Source organism: Pomacea canaliculata, linkage group LG9 (genome assembly GCF_003073045.1).
Source record: "Pomacea canaliculata isolate SZHN2017 linkage group LG9, ASM307304v1, whole genome shotgun sequence".
Classification (NCBI taxonomy): Eukaryota; Metazoa; Mollusca; class Gastropoda; order Architaenioglossa; family Ampullariidae; genus Pomacea; species Pomacea canaliculata.
The window spans coordinates 16,351,105-16,374,659 of NC_037598.1; the positions used below are offsets into that span (position 1 = coordinate 16,351,105).

Consider the following 23,555-nt stretch of genomic DNA (forward strand, 5'->3'; position numbering starts at 1 on the left):
TAAAAACATTGTTTTGCTTTGCGTTTTTGCCAAATAGTTCTACCGCGCTTTAGTGTTTTTGAAACCGAACTTGCAAAAAAGAGTAAACACAAAATCTATAAAATGGTAGTCATACAAGCTGCTTGTAAGGAATTATAATCATAGTGTCACCGATAATAGTCCCCTCATCCCCGAGCTGTAATTTCTGTTAATAAACACTTTCCTGCATTTTGTATATATGTTAACAGTATGGGCGTTTGAAATGTTTAATGACCACGAATTAGGCTATAAAATTTTCTTATTGTAAAATATTGTGTTATATTTATTTGTATGCCCTGTCCACAGAGAGCTTTAAGCAAATTTAGTCTCAGATATTAGTGTGTTCTGAGTGACGGTGTTTCATCTACTACTTTCCTCATTCTGTTCCCCCACACTCACACACAACCCCGTAATGTATCCACTTCACTGCTGTTGTGTTAGTCCGTTCTGTTGCTGTCAGTCTGCTGAAATATTATTCTGTGGACAAACTTAAGTTGCTGAGAGAGGCTCAACAATATTGTAATACTGTTTGTATGATTTATTTAATTTGCAGCATGGCCAACCCACTTACCCAGCCCAATTGAGGTTTTACTTTAAAAATGGAGGGAAGCAACGGATCTGGCTTTGGACAGCAGTCACCTTCAGCATTTTCCAGCTCCCAGGGATTTTCCTTAAATACATCTAACACAGCTAATAATACAGTATATAGTGATTTACTGCGATCATCTGGACAATCAGTGTTTGGTTCTCCAGCTGTACCAAGTTTTAGCTCTGTCCCAGGTTCAGCTACCAGTGGACCTCTTGGGGAAGTTGGAGTAGCAAGGAATGTCAGTAGTGAAAGAAACCTTGGAAGCATGCAGACAGGGATGTCTGTATTTAGAACTTCAGACTCACAGATGATCAGTTCATACTCACAAAATACTTTTCCTGTCCCTTTTTCAGCAGGTGAATCCAGTCCTCTGATGTCTGAAAATTTATACCAGAGTACTGGACCCTTAGGTGTCACGGGGTTTGCTTCTGGATCAACTAACACAATGTTTGGATTTGGACAAAGTGTCGGTGGAGTTGGATTAGGGTCAGGATTTGGTTCTAATACTAACACAGGGTTAAGTAACACAGGTTTTAATTTTGGACCCAGTGGCACAGGGTTTGGGTCAGGAGTGAGCAGCGGTGGATCAGAATTTAAAACAACCCCTACAGGATTTGGCTCAGAAACTAATATTGGAGGGTCAGGATTTGGCTTCGGTGGAACAGGATTTAGAGGTACTGATAATGGTGCAGCCAGTAGTGGACTTCGGCTTGGATCAAACAGCATGGAAGTTACCACAGGGTCAGGTGGAAGGATGTTTGGTACGGGAACAAGTTTTTCTGAGGCAAGGATATAACATCAAGCTCTGGAACAACAGGGGCTGCAGTCTCTGCTTCTGGATCAAATGCCTTTAGTACTGGAATGACTGATTTCAGATCAAGGTGCATCACAGTCTCTTAGTAAAGGATTTGGGCCTGGATCAAGTAGTAATGTGTTTAGTGTGCAATCAGGTGGTCCAGAATCTGCCTTTGGGACAAATAGCTTGACATCCATCACAGGTCAAGGATCTGGTTCAGCCTCATTATCAGGATCTGGTGGGTTTTCATCTAACCCTTCTTTTGGAGGAAGCAGATCAGTTGGTTTTGGTGGGTTTAGCTTCAACACAAGTGAGAAGTTAGATTTTTCAACACCAACTACAACAGCCATACCAGTTGTCACCACAGGATTTACGTCCAGAAACAGTCTTCCAGATTTTGGAGCTAAGAGCTCATCCAGCATATTTGGTGGTGCCATTGGCAATGTTAACAAATCGGAAGTTTCTGTATTTGGTGGAGCAAAGTCATCACTCGGTTCAGAATCTGCTGTTCTTAATAAATGGAATACTGCATCAAACACTGACAAAGGAAGTTTTCCTGGCTCAAAACTTCATGAAGGTCACTCATCCATGCAAGGATTTAGAGCAACTACTGGGACTCTCCAAACAAACTCAGATAAAGAATCTTTAGAGCAGAAGCCTCCTTTTGGGATGGCACTTTATCGGCATACAGATAAAGATGATTCTCGTACTGCCCAAATCCGTCATCCAGTCTGATGCACAGGAATACAAAAATTTCTGCAGATGATGCTGCTAAAGAAAGACAGTTTGAAGTAAAACCATCTTTTAAGACAGAGATCACTATATTTGGAGGAAAATTTCCTTCTTCCAGCTCCAATGCCAGTCCTAGCATTTTTGGAGGAAAAAGAGAATCTGAATCAACCAGTGCCTTAAAGGGAAAAACAGAACCGAAAGTTTACATTCAGCTTAAATTCAGGTATGTACTCCATAAAAAAATGAAACTGGATTAGTTTATCGATTATTAATTACTTTTGTTGGCTTAATTATTACGTTTAACACATGATTAAGAAAGTAAAGGAGAGCCCAAGCTTACTTTGGCTTGAATTCAGGTGTTGTTTAATTAAGTGAAATGTAATTTAATAAAGAGATTTTTGTTTATTTTGATTTGCTTAGCAAGTGCTTATGACACTCCCGTTGCACATGAGACCTTAAAGGGTAACACAAATGCAACATTTTTTCTTTATGATCGGGTTAAGTGCATTTTAAATAATTCCCAAAACATAAGTATATAATTAGGCTAAATTTTCGAGATTGAAGAAAAATATCTGCTACGCAAGAGAGTTCTATTGCATAAGAGAAGTATTTGTAACAGCAAATCTATGCATTTCTTCTAGTGATCCAGTTGTGCTGGAAAAGAATACGGCTTATGATGTGTTTGTGACTGTGTCACAATGTTACTTGTAGACCAGAGCGGTGTGAAAAGCATCGATTTTGCATATCTGGCGCTTGATCTTTACCACTGCCATTTGTAGTATCTTTAGGAAATAGCAATGAGTACAAACTAACTCTATCTGAGTGTCAAAGAGAACATTTAGCAACAACACATTGTGTCCTGGTCTGTTTTTTTATGGAGCATTGCATCTTTCCTCATGGAATTAAGCTCATGCAGACAACGCTATTTTAAGAAATACTACCCATTCATTTCTTCCTGTTTTCTCAACATATCCAGGTGTGATTAAGAGAAAAGCAGTAATGTAATGTTTCTCATGCCTCTTTGTCATAAAATGTCACTGGACTTTGTTTTTGTGATAATTTGTGCTCTATTTAAAGGGATTTTTGCTGAACCTTCATGTTGCCCTTTAATTCTCTTTCCATCCAAACCAAACAATAATTATCTCCCTTTTTCACACACCATCCCCCCTTCCCCATAAAGCTAATTATGTATAATGTCAATTGATCCATACCCATCTAGGGGAGAAGGAATAAAATGTTTAATGTCACTTTTGTAAGTTTATTTCTTGCTGAAATTGCTATAATTGGCATGCAAAGGATGTGCACGAGGCATTCCATTTATAATTGTCTATAATGCTATTCCGGTTAAGGTGGCTTATACATCACATGTTGAAATTTGTGGATCATATATGTGTTATAAAAAAATACTAGCCCAGTCACAATCAGCGTTTCTAAACTTAAAACCAAGAAAATCTATCTGATTTACAAAAGCACAGCTGGAGGTGGTTGTTCAGTGAATGGCTAAGTGTATTATAAAAAGTGGAATAATTATATCTGTTTAAATAACTATAGACATTGTGCATGCCTTAACTGAATGGCTTAAAATCAGCAGCTCTATGACTGAAGATATTTGTCTACGTTAAAGAGTGAAGATGACAAAGAGTTAATTACTGATATTGCAGCACCTGGATCAGCAGCTTCTCATTCTTCTGGTCCAGAATTTTCTCGTTTGTCAGGGACCACGGAAAGCACAGTCCAAGCAGCTGCACTGAGTGGACACAAGAGAACAGCAGACCAAGATGATGGTCAGAATTCACATAAGTTATCAAATATATTTGATACTGATAGAAGTTGCAGTGAGAGGGCAGATCAATCATCTATATTTAAGTTTTTGTGCCACATCTTTATATCTGTTTAAGACGCTGAGTTTTAATTCCATTTTAGTTTCTTGTACTATTGGAATAGTGGGCACTGAGTTCCTGAGAGCTTATTGTAGATGATACACAGTTTATTATTTACAATTTTGCTTATTTATAATACTATTATACTAGGGAAAAAGATATTGCTTCATAACATTCTGATTGCTTTATAACATTTGAAGGGATTTAAAAAATTGTATTATAATGGGCTGTAATAAAAATCTGGTGGCTACATTTGTTGTCATAACCACAGGTTGTAACTGCTGGACTTGCCTAAAGCTTAGCAAGTTATGTTTAAAAAAAAACCACACATTTATAAGCTTAAAACAAAAGCAGGAATTATAAATCTGAGTTGTGTACCAAATTCAAATAGAGAAAATTCATTTATCCTTAGCAAGAAAGGTACAAAGAAATTGTCTTATTGTTAACCTCATCTTGCTGCTTAGTGAACCCCACTTTATCTCATGAACATCAGCAGCTTAATCTCCTGAAACTCCATAGGGATCAATACAAAGCACTTTGAATTTAAGCAGTTATAAAAAAGCTCATGTTGTGAACAAGTGGGTCAATTGCTTTACTGTAACTGTTTCATTTGCTTTCAAGAATAACATAAGCAAATTCCTTTTTATTGTATTTTCCCATCTTAGAAACAGTGATTGTTTTTGTTTTATTTTTTTAAAAAGGTACAGAAACCAAAAGAGGCCGGTCTAGCCAACCAGAAACAAGAGACATACAACAAGCAGGCAGTAGTACTGGTTTACAGTCATCTGACTCTGGTACTTGTAAGCTTTTCTTTTTCTCTATAATCACATATTTTTTTTTTTGTTTAAGAGAATTCTTTCTGGAGATTTTCAGAGAAATTTTGCTATGGATCCATCCAAACAAAACTTTTTGTACTTGCCTCAGTAAAGTGTCACACATCGCTAGAAGTTTTAAATATTTGAATTTATCAAACCATTTTTATAGAACCATTAACTCTGCAGTAGGTATTCCTATGAATGATTGCACGTCATTGTCACCATAAGTATAGAAAACTCTGCTGCTTTTTGATTGATTATGAAGAAGAATTTGTTTTCAGGCACACCAGAGAAGAGGAACATACGGAGATCGTCTTCACTTCTGGAAAATGTCAAAAATAAGACATCTATAGTGTGCAAGCGTGTACCAGCTAAATACAACAAGCACTCTTTTCTGCAATCCCACTTTTCCAAGTTTGGTAAAATCACAAAAATTCATTTGACACCTAACAAGATGGCAGCCACCATCGACTTCACAAGTCATGTCAGTTATCACTTTTACCTTGAGTCTGATAAATTAGTTACTTTCCTTATTTTTAAGCAGGTTGGATTTCTTTGCATGAGATTATGCAATTTTTTTGGTGGGTAGGGGGGTTGGCAATGTTTTAGGGGAAGAATGAAGGTATTTTCTCATTTATTCAGTGAGTACCATAAATATTATTTACTTTCTCAATTGTAAATGCCTAGAAACTCCAAAATAAAAATTGTTGGTTATGTTTTAAGTGATATGAAGTGAGAACATTGTGCTGACATCAAGCTCAACAGTATGCCATTTACATCTTGTATCAGGATTTTCAGATAAATGACCCATATTTAATCAGCTAGATCCCACTTTGACATCTTGGGTATAAAAGTGAGAACTCACTAACATTATCACCACAAGCTGTTCTGAGATCAATAAACAATGCTCAGTCAACCTATGATCTATATTTTGCATATGCATACCAGTACATCAGATTTATAACTGATGTCGAGTCTGTCTTGGACCCAATACATCACTATGTCCTGTTGAGCTATGTTTTGAGTCTATTTTGCTCCATAGATTGAGTTAGCTATCTGGCACAGTTGCTTATCCCTTGAGTCAGTAAAAGTGTCAGTCTCTCCAATAATTAAGATCAACGCAACTGTAACAACTGTTTGTTGATGTAGTGCTTTGAATTTTGTTAAATCTAGCTGATTTATCTGCAGGTTCAACTACTCAGATTTGGCATTACATCATGTCAACAATCCATCCATTAACTACCCACGTACTGTAGCATACGCACCATCTTATCCATCAGTTTTGCTTGTGTTGTTGTTGGCAGGAAGATGCAGCTAATGCAAAAGCTCATGGTGCAGTTATTTCTCCCCATGAGCCTCCTCTGTCCATATTCTGGAGATCTTCCTCATCAGACAAGTCGACAGTTAGTCAACAGGAATCTAAACTGAGACACGGTACGCACAAGGTATCGTCAAAGCCCAGTTCATCTTCAACAAGAGGTATTCTGCCTTTTGTTTCTACACAAAAAGTTTTAGATTTGGATACTTTGCTTATATGTGTGTCATTCAGTGTTTGCATGAATGCTTGTGTCAGTGTGTGTGTAGATATATGTTTTAATTCCTGTTAGTAGTTTTTCTCTTTTTCTTTGTTGGAGTACTGTAGTAACTGTAAGACTTCACCAACATTTTTTTTTAACTCCGTATTTTACAGCAGGTCTTCCTGAAGATAGCAGGCAAACACTGCTGCAGAAAAGGTCAATGACATTGTCAAAATCTGTAGCTGAAGAGCTGGCAATCATGGGTGGTACTGCTGGTTCAGTAGATGATGTGGACTACCAAGTTCTCAGTCGGCCAAGGGAAAAGAAACATTCTGTGCAGGCAGCTGAAGGATCCAGTGCAGGTGGCCCCAGTCGTTACTCACCACCACCACAACCAGCACTATCACCCTCTAAAGCTACTTCAGTTCCTGTCAAACAAGCCAAGCTAGAAAGTGTTTACAGTATGTTTTTCCTTCTTGTTTACAGCTTTTGTCATGGCTGATGGGTAGATATTGAACTCATCTTCTGAATTGTTCTCTAATAAGATGTCGGGAATGCTGTTTATTTTAGAGTAAACAGAGGTAGTCACCTATTGTAAGACAGAGAAATGCACAAACCCCAAAACTCGGTGTTCTCAAACTGTTTTTTGGTACATGAAACCTCTGATTTCATTATGAGAAAAATACGCGGTATTAAAGATTGGACTTCCCACGGTTGTATTTGGTATTTTATTTAGGGGTCCTACTTATTGATCTGTGTGCTTAAGACAAAAACAAACAACTTCAACACTTGCTTGCATTTTGATGGCAAAACAAAAGCGAGAACAGTAGCACTGGAAAACTCCATGCTGTGTGCCGATTTTATAGATCAGGAATGGAGAATCATATCTGATAAAGATCACAAAATTTTTGTTTTGTTTTGGGAGGGGGGTATATTTTTCATAATCTTCATTGAAGGGATTAGTTTAGTCCTTTTTTTTCTCGAGAAGCATAGGACCTCAACAACACCTTGCCAGAAGGCAGCCCCCTTCAGTTGGGCACAGAAATGAATTTCAAAGTGATATACAGGAAATAAAATTTTGACTGCCACTTCCTATTTAGAGATATCCTGACATACTTATCTATTTTTCCTATCTGACCCTTTCATTTCTGAGTCAGTGAAATATCAGCTGCACAGCATCTAGGAGATAATTGTCAGTAAGAGGCACCCTAATAATCTGTTACTGTCAACAGATATTGAAGCTGCATTATCTAGCCTGCGTAGAGCATCAGCCACTACCACTGCAGAGAAAATCAGTATTCTGGATACCCGCGATAAGCTTCTCAGGCAAGGTGAGGAAAGTCAGAGGTAACTGTGTGAGTGTTACTTGAATGCTGTAACTCACTACTTCACAATGAATTGTGTATTAATTTACCTGTGTTTTTAAGAGGCAGTTTGAAATGAATTATGAAACCAGTAGGCTTTGGTGTTTTGCTGGAATAAGTATTGTCAAAGTAATGAAGTGATGGTAACCAATATAAGTTATCTTATTCCACCTCACAGTGGTCATTTAGTGTTGATAATTGTGAGCATGTGACTGTTGTCGTACTGTTATTGTATAAGGAGAGATGAGGCAGTGATATTTTGAAGGATTGGATGAAGACTGAAAGCTCAAAGAGGATAAATATTTTATTGATTAAATACTGGTAAATCCATATAATATAGTGACATGTCTGCAGACCTTAAAACACTAGAGACAGATAATTTATACATTATTATTGCATTCTTATTGGAACGTCTTGTAGGTTAGAAAATTTACTGTGCGTAGCAGGAAAAGAGTAGAATTACAAGACCATCAGAGTACATTTATTAAATATGCCTAATTGAAAGAAAATGAAAAGAATTCCCTCATCTGTAGTACAGGCTGTAGAAATTTGTGTTCTTGAAATAACTTATCAAATTTCGAACATTCTACCATCAGTAGTGCCTTAAAATGATGCGTTATCGTGAAAAAAGAAGTAGCTATACTTCAAGATATGAAAGGTTTGCTGTGAGCATGAGTATTTTTTCCACTTTTCTTTCTACCAGCAAGAACCAAGAAGCAGAGCAGCAGTATCCATTCTCAGGCTTTTGTGGGGACTTGTCCAGACATGTGTCCTGAAAAGGAGCGTCTGTACAGAGAGGATGGGCGACTACTTAGCATCTATGAAATTATACCAGGATCCAGCATAGTCAGTTCTTACTCCTGTTCTCAAAAGTAACGTGATACTTTGTGCAGTGAATTTGAAATAAGGACAACATTAGTATACTTGTTTGCATGCACATTGTACTTTTTCTAACCCTCATCAGTTTACATTGTTGATGGTGGGGGGGTGGTGTTTCTTTGATTTTGAATAGTTGACTGGTTCTACATCTCAAGTAGATCATTCAAAGGCAGTGAAGGAGTACAGCCGTTCTTCTGCAGATCAGGTTAGTGCATCATTGTTATCACCCTTGTCATCATCTGTAGCAGCAGTACAGTACTATAGTTGATTTCTGTAGATGCTTCTGTCACAGACAAAGGTCCCAGTGCAATACAGTAACAGAACAACAGAAAATTTTCATCATCACCAAATCTTTTATTTGCCAAATGATTGCAGTCTACCCTTGTTACATTGTATTGCTGTGATGGCTTGCTCCCCTTTTCTTAATAAAAATGATTTTTAATTGCCAGAGTGCAAACCTGTTGATTTTAGTAGAAGCAAGATACTGCTACTAGATGAATGTTTGTGGGTGAGTGTAGATACTTGCCAATGTTTTGGATACATGAACATGCAGTATTCTTGGCTTGCAGACACTTGTTTTTCCTTTGGTAAACACTTTCCTGTTTCTTTTGGATATATAAGAATTACAGGAGTCAGCCTATGATAAAAATTTGATCTTGACTGCTTATGAAGTGTTGAAATATCCTCTCTATGCTTAAAGGATGCTGACACGTATAAGTAGTAAAAAATGCTAAAAAGTGTCTAGCCATGAGTGTAGCACATAGTGTATCCCAGGACATGTAACTTGTTTCAGTGCTTGTTACGTTTTCAATTTCCATCACCATTTTGAAATCAAACTGCTTTACATCTTGTACAACAGGAGGAACCTCTGCCTCATGAACTTCGCCCGCTACCAGTGCTTGTTAGGACTATGACGTACTTACTGAAGGAGATTGCTAAGACTGGTGAAGATGGCAAGTGGGCAGAATGGTATGATTTCCTGTGGAACAGAACTCGTGGTATTCGAAAGGTAATATCACTTTGATTACTGCCATAAGATTTTGGCAGAATTGATGTGCATCTTATACAGCATGGTTGTGTATTTGGCATAAACTATCTTGACTATTTCTCATTTTAATTTGTGAAAACAATGCATTTTTAAATGAATGTAATATGTATTATTGTACGGCAGGCTTGCAAAGCTATGACACTTTGTAAACCGCAGGTTACATTATTTTTATTTATGAGATTGAATGGCTGAAAAATGTTTCTGGATATGCAAAGACTTTTCATCTAAGATTGCAGTTCAAATATTAAAAAACAACCAATGCATATTTGTACAGGATATAACACAGCAACAGTTGTGCACTATAGAAGTGGCTGGACTGATTGAAAAGTGTGCACGTTTCCACATATACTGTTCCGAGCGACTGTGTGAAGAAGACATGATGGTGTTTGACCCCAAGATCAACAATGAAAACCTGACCAAATGCCTCCAGACACTAAGAGAGATATATGCAGACCTAGAAAACAAACATAATGTTTTTTGCTCCAGTGAGCCTGAGTTTCGAGCATACATGGTTCTGATGAAACTTAATGAAGGAGATACCCTAAGGTTAGTAGAACTTTTTGATGAATAGTAAGATGCCTAAAACATTCCACAGAAATACAGGGAACATAACATTCACTAATTAAAATTATTATATTGATTTATAATTTTTCAGCTATGATGCATCAGCAAAAAAGCACATGCACGACAATTTCACACATTCATTAGTTGTGTCTTGAATTTTTGTTTTTAAATGATGAAAATGTTTGTGAAATATGATAATGTGAATAATGAAATATGAGAGGACAAAATAGTTCATATCTGGGTTTCAGGCAAATTCAGCAGTTGAGACCAAGTGTGAGGAATTCTCCAGAGATTGAATTTGCAGTGAAAGCCTACTCTGCTCTTAACTCTAACAATTATGTCCGATTTTTTCGACTAGTGAAATCGGCATCATTTCTAAATGCTTGCATTCTGCATCGCTATTTTAATCAAGTACGGGCACGGGCACTGCAGATCATCCTAACGGCTCATTCCATTGGCCCAAGACAGCGAGTGCCGGCAAGTCTGTTTCTGAAGTTTTGTGTGCTGTAGTTGTAAAGTTTTGCGTGCTGTAGTTGTAAAGTTTTGTGTGCTGTAGTTGTCAAGGGATCTTTTTGTCTGTAATAAAATATATGATTGAAATCATTTTTGAAAGGAAAGCTCTTTTATACTCAATGCACTGTTTAAGTTCAGAAATGCTGTAGATAATGCACGTGAGTTTGTACATTCACGGGCACATGGACAAAAAGGCACATGCACAATACTAGATAGAACAATATTGCAACAGTTTATAACATGCACATAAATAGTAAACAAACACACACCCTGCAAACACCCTGTTGCTAAAGACCAAGCAGTGAGAGAAAATGACATGTATTTGGAGACAATGACAAGCAGTGGGGGACTGTGACAAGCAGTGGGGGAAACATTGACAGTAGTGAAGAATTATTTGATGTCAGTTGTTGTTTTTGTGTGTTTTTCACATGTTGCTCAAATGTCAGTAGTGTCATGATAACCGCTTTTCTCAAGTCATAATAAATGCCTCTAAAGTCTCTACCGTTTGTTGCCAACAATGTTGGACGCGTCATTATTGTAATTCATTGTTGTTATTTGCAGTTTCCGGTGTCAGAGTTGAAGCGACTGTTGGCATTTGAGAATGAGGAGCAGACAAGAGAGTTCTGTGCAAACTATGGCCTGACCACCGATGGGTCCGACATGATGATGCTGGACAGAGTAGCGTATGTGGAGCCAGAGAGCTCCATTCCAGCCTGGCGTGCAAAGGAGCTTGTTGAGTCCAAACTCCATGTGTCTGTTGGCGAGGTACTTGTCCTCACGCAAAGTTCATGTCACAGTCTAACATAAAGACTGGTACTGTAATTAGTCTTAGGGGGAAGCAAATTTGTGGAAAATTGCAAGTTGAGAACCTGACTTTTAAAGAGCAAAAGCTTTTGTGGGTCATGAAATATCCTTCAGTTTTCTGCGCCATCACACTTTGACAGTTTGAGGTCTTTTGATGATTGGAGAAGAAATTTACAGAGATCAGAATCAATACTTTACCCTGATAAGTCTCACTTCACTCTGACCTGTTAGGGATATAAGAAACTTCTGGCAGCCTCTGGTGAAGAAAGTCCTGTTGCCATACTAGTTTTATTACAAAGGCAGGACTAGAAGTGGGATGATCAGTTCCTTGTTGCACTTTGGCTATACCTTTATATGGGTTCATAATCCTGCAACTTGTAGCCATACCAGCTCTGTAGGCTTAGGTCAAATTCTCCCATCTAGCCCTCCTGACAAGTTCCTGGGAACAGATCAGTTGCAAATGATTCTTAACTTTAGACACTCAGCACTACTCCATGAGACAACTATGCTCAAGCTGCTAATGATGGCCACAGGCCCATCAATGGTCTAGCATTCAGAGTTACACAGTAAATGCACCAAGTGTAATTTGTTCAATTCCTCATGCTGACTTTTTCAGTCTATGAAAAATGTTGTAAGAGCAATAAACAAAGTTGTGACACGACATGAATCATTTTTATTTGTATGTGTTGTAGGTATGACAAGTAAATATAATAGAACAGTCAAAACTCCTCACTGCTACTCATTATGTAGCCTTTGCAACAACTAGGAGGGTTAAGGATTATATGGAGAGAATTTCTTTACTAGAACTGCTGTTAGAAAATTATGTATTTACTGGCAAAAACACTTCTGTGAATGCAGTTTCAAAGCTTTTGAAAAAAGAGATTTGAGGAGGAGCTGTGTGTGTGCATGTGCAAACATGTTTATAAGTGTGAGTGAGAGAGACATACATATGTTTATATTTAAATCTGTGTATGTGTACAGGTGATTAATGGAGAACAACTTCCAAGTGTTTTACATATGCCTCCTCCCCATAGCAGCTTCAACAGTCAAGGCCAGTTCATTGGCTCTCTGGAGGACATCCTTGAAGGTAACGGTCACCTGATAAGTGAGGAGAGTGGTCTTCCTTTTCAGTGGTTGTTCTGACTGGTGACTGAGATTGGATGATCTGTGGTGCTACTGCCTAATCGTTTTCATGCAGAATGTTGATTGTTGCGTATAGGGTAGTCTTCTTCAGTACATTAGTCCATAGCTGTACACTTCTGCCAGAGCTTCCAGGCTTTTTTGTCCTTTTTCAGTACAAACACAGAACAAAATTGCAGCTAGCCAGCAACAGCTGGAACCATACCTACCACCAAAAGTATCACAGACACCATCATCAGAAGCAGTAGCTGAGAACAGAGTAGTCATCAGCAATGAGGTGAGGGTGCATCACAGTTTCTTCACCGATTCTCACAGTCGTTTTTGCAGTCATTTTGGTCATTTTACATGGGTGTGTTATGTCTTGGCAAGAAATTAACAGGGTGTAGTATAGTCTTCAGAGTATAAATAGTGTGAATCTTGTTTTAATTTTTGGAATTAATTTAAAATTATGTCGTGTGCAGGCAGTGAAAGGAGTTGCAAGGGACCTGTTCTGGGAAGTTATTGATCAAATGGCACATGAAGTCTCTAGGTCGTTCTGTGAAGCTAGACACTACTTGCTGTCTTTTGATGTTTCCCTTACCGATGACATACTTAAAGAAGTTTTAAGGGAAATGTCACGGTAAGTGTTCTTTCTTAATTATTAGAGATATGTTATTCATGTGAAGGCCTGACAAGATGGTGGGGGTTAGTGGATAGCCAAGTGGTTAGACCGCTGGCATCCAAACAGAGCTTGCTGGTTCAAACGTCCCCCAGTCAACCTAGCTGGCAGGAATGGGTACCTGACTCCATAGAGGGTTGGGGAAGGTAAGGGAGAGGAGATGAGCATCGCCCTCACATACAGCTGGCCCTGAGAAAAGTGAGGTCTCTGACACCTCACACCCCAATGATCTGAAAAGGTTAGGGGATGACCTTTACCTTACCTGACGAGAGGAAGGGGTGTTGGCTTGGTCAGTAATTTATTTCTTGTTTCTTTTAAACAAAAGTAAAAAAGGAAAAAAACACAAGGAAAACAAATAAAACTAGACTTCAAAGAATGTAAAGTGCAGGCATCAGCACTACTAGAGTTACTACTACCTCCAATAATTGTTCCCAAAACTGGGACATAACACATGCATTAGGATGAAGGTATAAACCTTGTATTGTTTTTAATTTTGTTTCTCTAATCTGTGAAGTTTCTCACATCCACTAGTGACATTTTTCTCTTTTCAATCATTTATGACCACCTACATGTACACAGCTCTAAAATGTTCATCTCATTCAGTGGAGTAGATCTTTGTTGTGTACATTTTTCCTAATGTTTGTGTCTATTTTAAGTTACTAAGCGAAATGTAGATACTATCAGTTGAATTATATACTGTTATTTACTAGAAAAATAATGATTACAACTAATGATTAATACGAGGGGCTGGAAAGATCATCTGCCCCAAGGCTCATGGCAGCTTTTGGTGGCCCTGGTTATGTGGTACATTTGTCTTGTGTTGAGATAAAGGAAAGGATGTGTCTTCTCAGGGAGGTGTGTGATGGTGTGCTGCAAGCTGAGCACAGCCAACAACAGCAAAGGGCAGCAGCAGAAGACAGAGACAGGAGGGAGCAAGCTGTAGATGAGATTGCAAACTCACTGATTACTAGCACAGTACAAGAAGAGATGGCGTTGATAGCAGATACTCATTTGAGGTAAGCTGTTTAGCTCTGTCTTCTCTTAACATTGACGAGTTCTTTAAGGAAATCAGGCAATGTAGGTCTTGCCTAAGATTAATTGATGTCAAAATTTATCTAATAAATAGCTATAATGGACAAAAACTAAGGGATCTTAAAAATATTACATCCAAACTGTAAAATACTTTTTATCAAGATGAAGTCTTTTCTTTTTGAGATATATCACCATGTAGTCTGAAAGATGCTGGCAAGCTGAGGCACACATTTTTTATGAACAAAAATCTGAAGGGATAGGTGACAGTGCAGCAGTATGCAAGTTGCATTGCATCCAAAAAATCCAACACAGACTTCAGCCATTAAATTCTGATGTGTTGCAGGGAGGCGAGAGAACGTGACCGAATTGAGCGGGAGAACCGATGTGTGGATGTGACAATGACTGAGCTGTTGACAGAGGTGACAGATGAGCTGACCTCAGAGGTGGTCAACACCATCTACTCTGTGGATGTTGTGCAGCGTCTACAGTTGTTATCTGATCTTCAGAAAGCAATGGAGCTGAAAACAATGGCCAGATTCTTGTCATTGTGGAGAAGGGTGAGATAATTACTATCATAGGAGGCTTGTAGAGACGAAGGAGAAGAGTTGTTAATGCTGTAGGAAGATGTGAGAAGGCTTGTACAATACTGTAGAGATAGGTGAAGATATAAGACTGTAGATATGAAGAGATCATATTAGAGATGTAGAGGCTGATGAGCAGCTTGTCAGTGTGGCTTGAAGTGTGTGTTCAACTTTTTCTGTTAGTGTGGCTGTCAGAATGACTGAATACATGTAGAACCAGTAAACTGTCAGATACACTGACCAGTCAGTCTTGTCAGATACTTTCTGTGACTTAAAATAAATGTAAAATCAGTAAATGTTGTTAAATGCTTACAGGGCAAGATTTTACATGATTACACAGCGACTTATTATTTTTCAGGCATATACTACGGCAGCGTCAGAAACATTCAATGCTGGAGTTCCCCAGTGCACCCTCAATGATCCCACCAGATCGCATGCTGCAGAACCTTATGCCTGATCGACCAGATCACATTTCTCCTTTCCTGCCGCATAAAGCGTCCTTTCTGGTCAATAGAAGGTTTGGAAATTTTGTGGTTTCCCCTATTGATGATTTGACCAGAGTGACATAAATGCCTTCACTAATATTCTGTGGTGTAAATGCTGCCAAAGTCTCATGTATGAATGTAATGTGAGTATGCACTAAAACTGTCATGCACTGAAACTGTTGTAATGTTGGTATGTACTGAAACTGTTACGTGAGTATGCATCCAAACTGTGTAATATGGGTATGTACAGAGACTGCTTTTATCGTTATTTTCTCCATGACTTTTCCTTGTACCAGCCATCGTACATTTGAAACAATGTAACAGGGCCTGTCTGACGTTGCTTAGTCCTCTGGAAAGTGAGAGACAGTCCTTGACACTTACAGCCCATCTGTCTCTTGCCTCTCTACTCCGAAATCTGCAGCGCACACGAGCCTGGCAACCTCTGCAGCTTTCATCCCTTTTGAAGAAGCCTTTGACTTCCTGTGTCCAGCAGTGGCACAGAGAGGACTTCAGGGTAAGGCAGCACAATGGCGTAATGTACAGGGGCATTATGTATGCTAGTGAGCAAAAGTATCAAACGTCCTTTGTGCAATATCAATTTCAAGAAGGGAGTTTGATTAATTTCATTTACATCTTCATTTTTTTTTAATGTTATTAACTTTTCACTGTGTTATACATACATTATGTTCCTGTTTTTTATTATTACTCTTTTTTTCCAAGTCTAGAAGATCTATGGGCCTCTGTTTTTGAAGTCCTAGAATAATCTTTGGAGCAAGAAAAAGATCTCATTGTCTCATGGTGTGTCTCAACAGGGGAACACATTTACTGGAAACTTCTGCTATTACTTCCTGAAAAGGTAGCATTGAGATGGGAGAGAGAGGGTGACCCGCACAAGGAGTGGCTGAAGGATGTGTCCAGAACTCTTAGTCAGTGGCTTTGTGCAAAGTTCTCTTATGGTGGTGGACAACAGGATTTAGAGAAGGTGAGATATTCAATAAGTATTCATTCTTCATAAAGTAGCTACAGAATCAGTGTTGTTTTGATAGGCATTCATTCATCACTTACAGGAAGAGCCATCAACCAAATCTTTGCCTTGTATTTTCCAGTGTTACAGCAGCCTTCACATACCAATGGACTAATTCTGTGTCATTTTGAATCTTTATTTGACATATTAACTTGTAACTAATAGAACACTTATTTATAAAACTGTTCAGTCTGCAAGCAATGGTTTTGTTAATTTGAAATCCTGTTTACTAAACTGTACATGTGTAATGCAGGGCATATTGAGTTTATACAGAGTACCTCTTCCAACATCTGATGACAAAAACATGCCACCTCAGTCAGTCAGTGTCTGTGTTCGCACCACTCTACCAGACCCAGGTGATGACAGCACGCAGACTGCAGCATGTGATCTCAAGTCTCTTGCTAAGGGCAGCAGTGCCATCATGTTTCTGTTGCCACACCAAGATACAACAGATGATGTGAGCAATTTTCTCTGCTGTCACTGTGAAGTATCTCACAGAAAACCACTTTGTCTTCTTCTTCATTTTGTGTCTTCTTCTTCATTTTGAGTACTCCTGCTGTTTGTCACCCTATTTCTTACAGTTGTCATCATGATATATGTATGTGTTTTATCATAACCTCAGATTAATGATCATCAGGTTTATATTTTTTATATTGCCATATTGGCACAGTATTATTGTCACTTGCCAAAATCTTGCTCAGCTTTCTCTCTCTCTCCTGCTTGACAGTATTACTATTCCTACTTATGACTGTACTGGATGTCATATTTGACAACACTCTGTCCAAGCATCAATTTGTATTCCATACCGCTAAGTCATGCTATTCTCATCTCCAATGCATTAGCCAGATCCGAAGACATCTCCCTCTGTAACTCTTTTTGCTAGCCTTACCGACTTTACCATATGCTCCACAATGTGGCCAATCTATTTTCCATAAGAATCAAACTGATCATACCACTCCTCCTTACAGTAGTCTGCTGTCTCCCAGTTTCTAAATGCATTACTAACTTCCTGTTAATAGTGTTTTAATGTCTCTGTCCCCACCTACCTATCCAGCTCACTTCAAATAAACACCACCTCATTCTCTCTGCTTCTTTTCTGTCTGATCACCTCAGGATTTGCCCTTAGTTGCTGGCACAGCATAAAGCACCAATCCCCTCAGGCTTTGCATTTCTTGGATTAAGCTTCTTACATTTGGTCCACATTACTGGAAACCTACTCTTTCTTCCTTCAGAAAGTCTCACAAAACTTTCTTCTCCCATAGTGTGTGTAGGTATGCTTGTGCAAGTGATTATATTTTCATGTCTGCGCCCTGAACTGCTGTAGCAACAATGTGCACTTTATAAATACCTCATTATTATTATTGATCACCATTATCATCAGTAATGACATCCTCATTGCCATCATCACTACATTCAGCATCAGCAACACCAGTTATCATCATTGCTGTCATTACTGCCCTATATAAATTCTTTATTAATTTTTCTAATAGAAACTTTCATGTATTCAAACTAATTGTGTTGGACAGACTGTTTGGAAGGCCTCTGGCCAGCAACTGGACAAGGTTCTGAAGGCTAAGCCCAAGGTTCCTGCTGTGCCGCTATTATTACTTATGCCTTGCACTACTGACACCTCTGTGGGGATCACAACTGCTGCAGCAGAGGTGGTGCTGGCCAGACTGGGTCTGGGAAATCTCATGCAGCAGGGACTTGTGTCTCAGGTGGCTGTTGCTGCTCTGCCTGTCAAACCTGGGCATCCGGTCAGCGAAGCTGTCACCTTACCAGTCCTTCACTCGCAGGTACACATTACATGCTGTTCTGTCTTCTTGTCACCTATTTATTGCAACCACCCCTTTGTCCACTGTTACAGGGATACAAGGTATATTGCAGCCAGTCCTTTATCCACAGCTGCGTATAGCTAACTGGGTTTGTCTAACTGTCATGGTATATTGCAGCCATCCCTTTGTCGTGTTACACACTTCTGCCTTTAGGTAGAGCCAATACCTTGTCATTCTGATATATTCATGCTGTTGCATGTGTTCAGAGTTCACTAAATACAGCAGCAACAGATGCAAGTATGTTATGGTCAAAACCTGCCATGTTTCTTACCTGCTGAAAGCTCTCCCATGATTATTTTGTTTTTCTTGCTCTACATTAGATCTAAGAATACAGTTGTTTTGATTAACGATTCATGGATTTGTTATTGCAAGAAGTTTACAGATGAGTGTCAGTCTATTATTTCCTGACCAGAAAAATAATATAGAAGTAATAAAAGTACCTAAAGGAAGAAAACTGAGATGTAAATGAAAACACTGGAGTGTGCTGTACTATGTATTTCTGTCTAAAGGGGAGGAGAAGGGTAAGGCAGAGAAAAGCTTGTAGCATGGCCCAGACAGCGGCAGAATGTGTGTTATTGTAGCTGATTGAGGCACAATGCATGTTATTGTAGCTGATTGAGACAGAATGTGTGTTATTGTAGCTGACGGAGACACAATGCATGTTATTGTAGCTGATGGAGGCAGAATGTGTGTTATTGTAGCTGATGGAGGCAGTCCAGTGGATGGCTGCACAAGCTCCAGAACCACCTTGCTTACAGAGCTGCAGCTTGGGACAACTAGTAGAAGATTTGCTGGCTGAGCATTTCTTTACACCGGTGTTGCAAGACCTTCACATCAGGCGCCTGCACGGGAAGCTGCACCAGGTGATCATCATAACATTTATAACCATAATCATCGGGGCACTGAGTGCCACATTTAATTTATCTTCCTGTTGAGTTTACTTTTAAATGATTTTTTGGAAAATAATTCAGCTTTTTACATACTTGGGGATTAGAATCAAAGATGAAGGCTGGCCTTGATGTGTTAAAGATGGATGTGTGTGAAAGAGGTCAGCTTTGTGATGTCATGTTAGTACACGGAGGCCCATGTGTAGCCAGTGGGAAAGCAGGAAGCATACATTGGGTGTGTGTTTTAGGTAGCATTATGGATCGGATGTCTTTCTGTGCATAGGTGAGAATGTCAGTGTTTCAAGGTTTTTATCTCACTAACCAGATCTTTCAAACACTAAGAGAAGCAGAAGACAACAGTTGGGGTTCTATGCTGTAATGATGATGTCTTCAGTTGCTAAAACAGCTCGCTGATCAGTGTACAAAGGGTGCTGATAGCTTTTAGAGTGGACACAGGGCTGTGTTTTTAGGCTGCTGTATTTTTAGTGTCATTACTTGAGGTGAGGTACAGTCTGATGAGCTCACTTCCTCTAAGTGAAGACAGAACATCCATGTGTGAGTATTGGGATATACAGATTCTCTCAGCAATCAATATAGGTTGAGTGATGTTTGTGGCCATGTTGTGATGCTTTGGCATACATCAGACATCATGTTCTAAATAGTACCTTATTCTCTCTGTTGATCAGTCTCCCAACACTCTTATCAGCCTGTACAACAGCGTGCTGGATCACATGGCGCTAGCTGTGACATCTCCATCCCTTCAAGCCATCTCATGGCCTGCCCCAGAGTTTGTCTCTGATAGAACACCGTGCGAGGGTATATTAAATAGTTATTGTTATTGTTTAAATAATGTTCACTGACAATGTGGAATTAAATTGTTTCTACAGATTTGTTTTAAATTTATGATCCAATTAAGAATACTCTTGCTGGTTGCAGTTTGTCAGTTTTCACACCATAGAAAAAAAAGTTTTTTAATCAGGTACTGATGGAAATGTATGATTATTCTTGTGTAAATGTGGTTATATTATCCATTTCTGTTTCTCCTGGTTTTCAAGGTTTGCCTTACAACAACTGGAACAGTAGAAGTCACCTTGCAGACATCTACCAGCTGATAACCAATCTGCGACTGCCATGGTTTCACTATGAAGATAGATCAGCAACAGACTGGATACATGTGTGTCGTGATGTGTGGACTTTTGTTTCAGGCATTTGCAGCAGCACCAGTCCCTCTGCCCCCCTCACTGCCAGGTGTGCAACTGCTCTAACCCTACCCCTTGTTTAAATTTTTGTCACACAGTTTTAGCTTCCATTGCATTGTAGCAAATATGAGTTGCGTGTGCTTGGACTTAAAATAGAAGATGTGTTTTGTTTGTGTCAAGCTGTCGTGTTGGGACATGGGATGTGTTCATTTTGTGGGTGTAACCAATATATACATGTATATATTGGGACAAGATGTAGTCTGTCAGGATATTATTTTTGTATGTGCTTGGGACGTGTATGCTGTCTGTGGCAGGGTATCACGTTTGCTGGCACATACTTGCATGGATTTTGACAACCTATGTAGCCTGACAAATACTGAAGATTATTGCACCCCTACCTATGTCAGTGCCCCCTGGACTGATATTGTGATGGCCTGCGTCAACTTCCGACTGGAAACCCTCTGCTGGAAGGTATGTGTATGCCACATAATGTTTTGTCTAGTGACCAAGAACCTGATTACTAATTGTAATGTATATCATCATTATTAGTATAAAATAGTGATTAATAATTGTGTATAATTTTGAATGACCATTGTTTGGGCAGAGTGTACTTTTTAAATAACATTGCAGGATTTTGTGTTGCCTGTGTGCCATGATGGAATGGTATACATGGCGATTATTTTGTTGACTGCGTTATCAGTGACTTCTGGCTGCTATTATACATGAGACTGCGGATTGTTTGACCAACCTTTGTGTTCTACAATAAGCAGGAAGATGATACTTCATCATCAGACGTGCGGGTCTTCTATGAAGAACAAGAGATGACAGAGTTCGAACCCCCTGGGACCTGGGTGCAGGCTTTACTTGACACTGAAACCACAGGTCTGTTGTGATCTTGATAAAACTAAAGAACTGTGCCATGTTTTTGCACTGTGAATCTTAATAAAATTAAAGAAATGGTATTGACTGCTAATGAAGGCATGTTAATTGAATTCAAACCTTGTTGTTCAGACATCTTGCCATACCTGCCTCTTACTATGTTCATGCTAGGAGCATATTTCCTGTTGTGTCCTCTGCCTAGATTGCTAGTCTGTCTTCTCACCCTCATAATTTGCAAGCAGGGCATGGTGTACAGTACATTGTCATCTGACACCTCACAGATTTAACTTGTCAGATTTTGAGGCTCATAAACTAACAAGGTTTGGCTGAGTATTGTAACATCACCAGCAGTCATAGTTGTTGCAAAGGTGAATATTGAGACATACAGACAGTATGCTGCACAAAAAAGAAAAATAAACACTTCTGTATCATAAATACATGCATATTCTGATGTAGTATTTCAGCTTACATAAACGTATGCATAGTGTGATGTTCTACTTCTTACAGATGTTTCAGCATTCAGTGATAGTGATGAAGAAGTGATGTCAGATGACGACGCTAACACCTCCTTCAATAACAACTGCTTGATAGAGGACAGAGCAGATGATGACCGAGAGCAGGTGAAGGAAGACCGGTGGATACTGCATGACAACCTGCAGGTAGAATGTGGGCATCATACAGACTTGAGTGAGGTGTTTGACCTCTCCCACAGACTCGCGTCACAGATGGAGGAAGAGAAGCGCAGGTCACATCAGTTCGAAGAGTTCCTGAAGAACACGCTGACAGGTCCTGCAGACATGTCTACCCGTTGGTCTCGACATTTGACTCCAGCATACTCCACCAGCACCAGGCTGCATTGTCGTTCTCCCCAAGTTAATGCTTGGTCTCCAGCATCCAGCAACAGCAGGCATCTTGCCATCAACACTTCTCACATCTTTGCCAGAGACACTGTGCAGACACCATCGGCAGCTGCACTTGGCCTTGTGTCCAGCACGGTGCAGGCTGGGGAGGCAGCGGTGCTGCAGGATGAACTAACCAGTAGCTTACCGCTGGAACAGTCAATAGAGAGCCTGAGGGAAAGCATTGCTTCACAAAGACAAGCCAGTGAGCTCTACGAGAAGCGCCTCCAGATGATTCTGGATACTTAGGGTCACAGGGGGCGCTTGACACTAGCTTATCTGTGCATGATGACAGTGAGTGAACCTGTCAACCTTTGCCAGGACCCTTTTTTCTGTGGTGCTGTCAGTGACAAGCTAAAGACAAATTTTCTAAATAAATGTTATAAATACCATCCAACATCAAGAAGACAGTGTTAAACTTATGATTACTTTTTTCTTTGGAAATGTGATCAGAAAGTATCAGTATGAAAAGACATGTTTTTACATGTAAGGATAATAAAGCTCCATGGCAGTAAATCGCATATCTTTTTAAGTGTAAAGAGGGACGGAAGAAGAGAGAGTATGTGAGAGAGAGAAGATTGCATTGGTTGTCCTGCCACTAAATAGTCTGTCATTGTATGAGAGAGAGATTGTACCAGTTGTCCTGCCACTAAATGGTCTGTGACTTGATGTGTCTGTATTTCTTGTGTCGTCATGAAGATGCTGCAGCCTCCACTTGATGTGAAGACTCAACAGAGCTTCCTTGCATGAATCTCCCCTAAGTATTTCTTCTGGTTAAGGTTGCTACTGTTGCACCACAGCGACTCTACATTGTAACACACTGTAGCGCCCTCTGTGTTCTTTCTGAAGACATCTACATGCCTCACACGGCAGGGAGGCGGGCAGTGCCTGTACCAGATGCCGCAGTGAATGTAAGTGGTTCACTGTGTCTAGGGCACGGCATGTAGAAGGCGGGACCCAACCCTCCTGCCGCCATTTGAGCTGAACAAATGCTGGGGGGCCGTGAGATTTTTCCATCCACAGGTCTCAAACCAGCACTTTCAGGTCCACAGCTAGGTTCACAGTCATGGGGGCTAACGGCCAGACTTTGGAGCCTCGTCTCTCTGGACTACACCGGCACCTCTTCCACAATAGCGAAAAAATAAGAACGTCTTTGAGAAAGTGCAAAGAATACTTTTCTAACAGTTGGCCCTGTAATTATTGAAATAAATCGTATCAAAGGTCTCTCAAAACTTTACAATTCCTCAGATGTGAACATGATTCGTTCGTTATTTAACATAGTGATCAGACACGATCATAGGAATCATTGAATCATAAACCCTCGCCGGTGTGTTTGTGTGTGTGAGAGAGAGACAGGAGTCCCAGGTGCAAGTAAGGCCCAACTGATCGAGGGTGAGCTGACCGGTGTGCAGTATTT

The 23,555-nt window shown here is 39.6% G+C and overlaps 1 protein-coding gene across 1 annotated transcript; it reads left to right on the plus strand.

Annotated features, from left to right (window-relative positions):
* The first annotated feature begins 617 nt into the window (after positions 1-617).
* On the plus strand, positions 618-22,654 carry LOC112572200 (germinal-center associated nuclear protein-like). Its single transcript, XM_025251767.1, has 31 exons — positions 618-1,353; positions 1,483-2,132; positions 2,328-2,358; positions 3,797-3,919; positions 4,717-4,815; positions 5,112-5,314; positions 6,135-6,309; positions 6,521-6,808; positions 7,580-7,678; positions 8,415-8,557; positions 8,724-8,795; positions 9,450-9,599; positions 9,913-10,184; positions 10,451-10,679; positions 11,277-11,480; positions 12,501-12,606; positions 12,815-12,936; positions 13,121-13,278; positions 14,169-14,333; positions 14,693-14,906; positions 15,305-15,447; positions 15,740-15,975; positions 16,228-16,397; positions 16,693-16,896; positions 17,966-18,235; positions 18,976-19,137; positions 19,848-19,977; positions 20,217-20,409; positions 20,675-20,831; positions 21,128-21,242; positions 21,747-22,654. The coding sequence occupies exons 1-31, from the start codon at positions 618-620 to the stop codon at positions 22,385-22,387; spliced, it is 6,660 nt and encodes a 2,219-aa protein (XP_025107552.1). The 3' UTR covers positions 22,388-22,654.
* Positions 22,655-23,555: the final 901 nt, after the last annotated feature.

Coding starts and splice junctions, on each gene's coding strand:
- LOC112572200 (XM_025251767.1), top strand. CDS start 618: ATGGAGGGAAGCAACGGATCTGGCTTTGGACAGCAGTCACCTTCAGCA. Junction 3,920..4,716: donor AACAGCAGACCAAGATGATG/GTCAGAATTCAC, acceptor TTTTTTAAAAAG/GTACAGAAACCAAAAGAGGC. Junction 14,334..14,692: donor ATAGCAGATACTCATTTGAG/GTAAGCTGTTTA, acceptor GATGTGTTGCAG/GGAGGCGAGAGAACGTGACC.